General features: G+C 39.5%; 1 protein-coding gene across 1 annotated transcript in view; it reads right to left on the bottom strand.

Annotated features, from left to right (window-relative positions):
- The window catches only part of LOC109476446, a gene marked incomplete at its 5' end in the record, with an annotated part of 19,487 nt that overhangs the window by 498 nt on the left and 11,457 nt on the right, over positions 1-7,532 (bottom strand). Inside the window, 9 exons of the mRNA XM_019777378.1 lie at positions 1,170-1,239; positions 1,539-1,757; positions 1,955-2,410; positions 2,557-2,667; positions 3,625-3,760; positions 3,991-4,226; positions 4,494-4,638; positions 4,829-5,112; positions 7,224-7,355. Coding sequence (XP_019632937.1) covers positions 1,170-1,239; positions 1,539-1,757; positions 1,955-2,410; positions 2,557-2,667; positions 3,625-3,760; positions 3,991-4,226; positions 4,494-4,638; positions 4,829-5,112; positions 7,224-7,355 — 1,789 coding nt within the window. The remainder of the gene's footprint in view (positions 1-1,169; positions 1,240-1,538; positions 1,758-1,954; positions 2,411-2,556; positions 2,668-3,624; positions 3,761-3,990; positions 4,227-4,493; positions 4,639-4,828; positions 5,113-7,223; positions 7,356-7,532) is intronic.

Genomic DNA, 7,532 nt, shown 5'->3' with positions numbered 1-7,532 from the left:
GTATAGTAGTTAGTAGAAGTAGTAGTAGTAGAATGGTTTATTTCTCATAAGGCCATGTTGATTTGATTATATGGATGACATCCGCGCGCGCATGAATTTTCGGCCGTTTCCAAAAAAAAAAAGTTTTCAACCATACTGTAAATCGTACAAAACAGTTGCAAAATGAGCAAAAGTATACCATAAGTTACAAAAAAAATTGATAAAAACTATACCAATGTCGTAGAATGCCAAAATCAAACGAAAAAAGACGAAATTGTAAAGAAATGAACTTGAAGACTACATTATTCGCCAAACCATATTCTGTGCCATTTGCTCAACCCTCATGATCACGTAGATTTCATAATGAAAAGAACTTTTTTTTTTGCAAAACTTTTTTTTTTATTCGCGCGCTCGCATCAGTTTTGGGGCTCCCGGAGGATGTCATCCATATAATCAAATCAACATGGCCTAACCGACATCCTGGTTATCCTGGTATCACCAATAGTATATTGTATAATAAACTATATAATGAACAATTCTCCAGATACCAAGGCTAGCCCTTAATAATATCCTCAGGCTAGTTGGACAGCCCTGACTGTAGGTCATTTTATACAGTCAGGTAAATCAAATGAAACCATGTCACTACAATTTCTAACCATTATTTCCCTGACGGGTAACTCGTTCTGCGGCCCGCTTGCAAATAAAGGATCTCGTGTCTCGCTCATCGCAGGCCATGTCATACCATTGGTCAGTTTCCCGGACGTTCTTCATCACTATGGCAACACAGTAATTGATCTTGGCGCCGTCTGGTTGGGGGAATCCGGTCCTGAGGTCCATTTGTGACCTAAGGTATAAGAGGGAACTAGTTGTTACGTGCAAGGCAAATGTAACAGGTACCCTATATATGCGCCCAGAATAATAAACAAAAGAAAAATTTCGTACCTCTTTGTTATGTGTTAATGTATACTTATTGCTAAAATGTCATTCGAAGCCGTTCTTTTCATAGCAAGGCCGTTAACCTCATTTCATGTATATGTCAAAACTATTCAAGAGTCGTTATTGACATAGAATCTTTATTTTAGAGTAAACAAGCTGAATAGACTGCCTAGGATCAATAGTAGGTTCAAACTAAATGAAGTAGTAGAAAAACGTATTGATGGATGATAAATATAGACTCCTTATGTAATTACCAGTCCGTATACGTCACAGGAATGCCGTCCGTCCACACAAAGGTTCGGTTCCTGTAGACATCATAAAATCCTGGAGATACAAAGAAATTCTTTCTAACATAGTACACCATTATATATACTAGAGGCGTGTCGTACCGTAATAGTGACTTACTATACACGTAGAATAATTTCCCCTCTCCTTTGTCTTTCTTCCTTGGAATAACAAATTCTTGTGTGATTCTAACGCTATTTCCTCGTTTTCCATTAGAAATCGTACTAAATACACAATGATTCCTATCCTCTCTTAGCAAATCTAATAATACACTATAATTCAATGCCATCAGTAACGCAGCGTTTTCTTAATATCAAAGACAGGCAAGCTTGAAATACCGATGAAAAGCTTTGGATCAGCGGTGCGTTTGACGACAACGTTGGTGACCAAAAGCACGTGGAGAAATTCCATTTCCTGTCGGTCAGAGACACTGGTTAAGTTGGCGCCGTACTCGCGGCACTTGAGGTCTGATTCAACCCAGTTCAGCGGTACGGTCTGTCGGAAGGTCTGGTAGCAGTTTCGGCGGAACAAATGCCATCCGCACGGGCAAATGAACCCTAGTTCATCAGGCATATGATAAATGAGTTGTGAAACCGCAAAGATTTGTTTCTAGTCATTGAAACATTCAAGCCTCATTTAACGTTGATTGAAATTAGTTTTATGTGGCACACAGGAGCAAACAAGAATGTATAAACATTGGTTTCTCGATTAAATATGACATCTTAAGTGTTGTTAAAATAGACATAATGCTCACCTGCATCGTCAGGAAGATTGTGCACCTGGCGGCTGGGGCTAAAAGTACTGATGTTGAACGTTGCCATAAAGCCGCGACTACCGCCGATATCAGCGCTGTTACTCGTCGCCAACATGGCCAACTGCATGTCATTGGAGCTGGAAACATAGACCTTCTGCTCGTCCTCCCCACGACAAAGCCCGTGAATCGTGTTCCACCCTACCGTCAGGAACCTGTCCCTGACCTGCAGCACACGACTTGTGCAGACGCCACTCGAGTAGCCCGGCAAATCAACGTCCAGCAGCAGAAGGGTGACGAAACTTCCCTTCGGACCATCGATGGTCCACAGGCAGATAGCTGAAGGCGGGAAGGCGGCTGGGTAGCCGGGTGAGTAGATCAGTCCGCAGCGGTAGTCATCGGGAAGACCACATCTGATATTCCCACAGCTTGTCTCCCGAGCCATACAATCGTCGCAGACTCAAAAAAGGGTTAAACAATGGGTGAAACATTTCTGTTAAAAAACCCAACACTTTGAAAACTTCCGACAAGTATTTTTTGTTAAAGCTATTGTATTGTCATTCAGCAAAAAGTTATGGAATGGAATAAAATTTGTGTTTAAATACCTGTCATGTCCGGAACGTTTGCATTAAGGTCGCCTTTTTGAGTTTCTGCCAATTCACCATCGACACATTGTGTTGTGTTATTTGTATTGTCTCCACTGTGTGACGATGGATCTATGACAGGCAAGCAAGAAAGCAACAAATTACCGGTGTCTACTTCAACTTCAAACTTTCCCTAGCGACCACCTCTGCACACAGGCCATCCGGCAATAACGACCCCTTTTTCCCGGTCCCGAGTTTCCCTATATCAATGTAAGCATTAATTAAGTTTAAGGCATTTGCCTGAGCCGACCAGTTGTCCGACACGACCGCGACCGGTACTATCTGGGACCGCACACGGCCAAATCTCTACATATGATGACCGCGTCATTTTCAAGAGTGTGGCAAAAAAAAAATTAGGATGACAACTAGCGACAAATTTTGATGGAATCGGCCAGTTTGCCATTGATTTCCACAACACGGCAGTATTTGCTCAATTAAATATGGGTGGAAATTTTGCTGTAAGTTTTCTTGTTCTGTTTCTGTTCTTGGCATGTTTTTTTTATATTAGAAGGCCATGTGTCTTAGAAGTCTACTTTGCCCACGCATACGTGGTCGTCAAGTGTAAGTATATGTAGATAAAAGATTATATATACTATTTTTAGATATAATATAGTATATATCCGGCTAGCCAATATATGTTGAATTGTGACCTACCTTTCTCGCAAATGAATTCCTTCTCGAGGAGGCTACATGGGTGGAGGCTCCATGGACCTGCAGATTTACGAAACAAAACCAAATTTTGGTTAGAACATTAGATTTTTTTTATTAACATGTTAAAATAACGTGATCACTGTGAACATGCGCCAACGGGAAGTAAGCTAACTTTCTAAATTTTTGTTCTATTTACATATGGCTGATTCATATGACGTGCCCCTTTCGACCTGTACCATTACGCACTATATGGAAATGATGATTTTGTTCTTATGATCATATGTTTTAATGAGAACGTTGTATTATTTTGTGTTGGTATTCTCTCCCGAAAGCAATTAAAAATCGCCAACAGGTGACAGGGATAAGAAGAACACACACCATGTAGTTCTAGACTGGCACATAAAGGATCATTGAGTCTCCAAAGATATTCCTGGAAAGCGTCAAGTGCAATATTCTCCTCCTTAAAGGCGTCCCCTGCAGGACTTCCATTGCTCCAAGTTAAGTCTTTGATTCTCTAGAAAAGTACGGAATGTACTAGTATAAAACTATGATAAAATGCAAACCCTCAACGACAGTTTAATACGACAGACTGTGCACTTGAATCCATCGTAAGCAGATATGTAAGGAACATGACAATCCCACTGAAAATACCTATTTTCAGATTTTGCTTGCCTTTTAATTATGAAAAACGTGCAAAGAGACGAGCTTACAAAAGAAGAAAACGATCTAATCAAGCATGGATACCTCCCGTTGTTTCTTCATGACGACTGAATCAAGCTTTAGCCCTATCCATCCATTGCCAATGTTGCTGCGGAGGAACTCATTCTCCCGTAGTGTGTTGACCGCCGCCAGATGACCACCCAGAGCTTGACAGTATCGCTCCGCAGCCCACCAGACAAGCGGGGATGAAATAATCCGGTAACAGCTCTCTTCAAACATCGTCCAACCTTTGCCACAAAACTTGTCGTTGAAACGTTGCTCTATGGATACACAAGTATTGATATCACATACAATTAAAAATCAAAGTAATACTTTTGCCCATAAAGTGCAGAGTTGTACATATTAGACGTAGAATTTAACACCTGACTTTCAACACTTAGTGTCCTTTCCTTTTACGAGTACCAGTGGAATCTAAAAGTAACATCTTAAAACTCACCCACATCCTGGTTTCTTAACCATCCATTAAAGCGGCGTATTTAGAAAACATTTCTTTTCTGGGATGTTTTACTTTTAGAACAGTATCTCACCTTTAATTGGGCAACCCAATAGACCTACGTCCAAAACAGCCTTATCCAGTGAAGACTGTGGGGTAAGCTTCACGACTCTGGTGTGCACTGCTATGGCCAGGTAATGCTCACCCGAGTTTCCAGCAACTTTCGATGTTTGGAATACCTTTGAATAATGACAAGTTGTGTTTGAAAGTTTGAAATGATCTTGTTTATGCCATCCTGACTGGCTTTAAGGTGTGGCCAGCAGTTTTGCACTTTTGTAATATACATCAATACCATATGGAACTGTTGTCGAGGTACGTTAAAAAAACGTAAATTGTAGATCTCCAAAAGAAACAATAGAAATTAGATACCTTAATTTCACCCGCCTCCATGTAGGTTGTTAAACAGTCGGTCCCAAGCCCGTATTTCAACGTAAATGGGGGAGGATGCGATGACCTGGGACCGGAAACAACTATAGCGGCCAGCTGGACAGGATGTTCGAGGGTGATTTGCAGCCAGTCCTCAAGGTTATCAACAACCCATTCCGTCAGGGACAGACCTAGGCTACCGTGGTTTAAATGACGTGCTCCAAAGCCTTCAGTAACTGTATAATCATTCACTAGTAGATCTACAGGTAGCAAACAAGCTCCAATGCCTGCGACAAAAATGTTATAAAACAATGATTGAATACGACAAAATGGTATTTTTTCAAGACGTTCTGCTGCGTTTTTTTATTGAAAAGTTTATTGCAAATTCGTGCCCGGAGGCTAATTGCAAATTACAAAACTAAAACAACATTGTAACAGAGTATAAATGATGAAGTCTACATGATGAAAGGTAGCTGTCTAGAACTATAACTTTGTCTAAAACTATGTCTGAAGGGTTTGTCTTCTTTTCTGTAAACAATGGAAGAGGTAATGTCCCACCTTTTCCAAAATTTTTGGGTTTTGAGAAGTTTAAAGAAGAATAGTATTTTGGAGAAATTGGGATAAATTGAAATACATTGAAAATTGACCGGAGACACCATAGTTTGACAGTTTATAGAATAAGCCATCCCGCCATTCGCTGTCAAATGCCTTCTTCAAATCGACAAAGCAAACATATAGTTACCCCTCTTCTTCTGCAGATATTTTTCAATTAAAGCTTTCAGAAAAAAAACATAATTGTCCGAGCTTCGGCATTTCTTTCTAAAAACAAATTGCGTGTCAGCTAGCAGACAATAACTTTCTGCAAAGTTCTGTAATCTACTATATTATTCAAAAGGAGTGTGAAGCGGTTTGACAGACAACTCCAGATCGCTATTCCTCGGTAACTATCCACATTGGACTTGTTGCCTGACTAGCAGATTGGTGTAACTACCCTCGTATTCCAGTTCAATGCCGTTGGAAAGAATTGTGTTAAACAGAGTTACCAATGGTTTGCCTAACTGTTCCAAAATGATCAAGCACAGTGTGCTTCTAACAGCTAACAACAGTGACATTTGGACTGGTCCCTGTGCCCAATGCAGTGCCACAATCAACTAATAATCTAATTACATTTCGAGATAAATCTCCAGTTGAATATTCTTAATGTATATAACATGATCTCAGGAGAACCATGAAAAGTTATCGTTGAATAGAACTGGAAAATTTTGCATTTTGATTTTGTATCTTTAATTTCGAATATGTCCTTTAATGCGTTTTGAAATCATTTTCCAATTACTGGAGGGATAAAATGAAAATTCTAATGTTGTACTGGAAAAAGACCATAGGGGACGAACATGTTATAGATCGCCATATCAACATGTCTTGACATGGCTAAATATAATGACAACCCGAAATCATTGAAAATTGTTTACACAACCCCTCTTTAGCCAAAGACGTGCGATGACCAAATTAAGAATCAGCGACCATCTACTACAAGTTGAAACACCCGAACTCCCCTTAATGATAGGTTATGTACATTATGTGATATGATACTATGGAAAATGAAGTCCACTTTATTGTTGAGTTTCCACTGTATAGCGATCTACGATCTACCTTTTTTGTTGAAACACAAAGCAAAAATGGGCGCATCTAACAAAGGATCATACAAAAATTGTCTTGAGTTAACCATGATGTATTAGAAAAACTCTGTAAATTCGTATACAAATGTCTAAAGAAGAGAGAAGAAACATGTACAGCTTAGATAGAACATAGCATAGTATGTCTAATCCTTTTTGTAATCTAAAAGTGCATTTAGCCCCACTGGGGCATGAATATGCAATAAATTCCATTGTCATTAAGGCTTACCAATACAGGCGTCCTCATCTGAAGCATCATGGCAGTCAGGAAATCCATTACAGAAGCTGTTTGCCGGCACAAATCTGTTGGATTTGACGCACGGCAGTCGGTCTGTGTACATGGCTGAAAAAAAAAATGACAGGAATTTCCCACTTTAAGACATGTAACATTTTTACAGTAAAGAAAAATGCTGCTATTACCTTTCTTTGTTAAAATACGTACATTGATAAATTGTATTATCTAGATAGAAAAGATCAACTGATATAATTTATACGCAATTGTGACCTTATCAGACACTTCTATGATGCAAATTAATTGACCTTTTAAAAAAATTACTGCATTGAGAGTGCTCGGAGGTCTCATAATAAATCATCCAATGAAACCGAATAAACTTATTGAACTCTCATAAGTTAGACAAAATAAATTACTGTACTAGTTAGAGGAAATAAATTAGTATTCAATAGGAAAAAAAACAAAAGCAGCTAGGAAAAGCTACTTTGCTCACCACATCTCCGTGGATTCTCATCAACACCCGTCCTGCAGTCGTCCTTCCCATCGCAATTTTGTGCGACTTCAATTTCTTTATACTGGTCAGAAACACCTAACCGTACCGCCGTGTCCATGCAGGTCGTTATATCTGATATGTTAATAAAAATAGGGCAGACAGCTCAACAGGAAGTTAAAGAGTTAAAATCTACATATATTATAACGTTTGATATATTATAAGTTCCGCCCACTAGGTCAGGTGCCACGGGACGCGTAAGGTCACTCAGAAACTCTGGCACAATCAGTCTACCTAACGCCCGGACTAAGA

Source organism: Branchiostoma belcheri, unplaced genomic scaffold (assembly GCF_001625305.1).
Source record: "Branchiostoma belcheri isolate BF01 breed outbred unplaced genomic scaffold, Haploidv18h27 scaffold378, whole genome shotgun sequence".
Taxonomy (NCBI): domain Eukaryota; kingdom Metazoa; phylum Chordata; class Leptocardii; order Amphioxiformes; family Branchiostomatidae; genus Branchiostoma; species Branchiostoma belcheri.
This window is presented reverse-complemented; position numbering and strand designations above follow the sequence as displayed.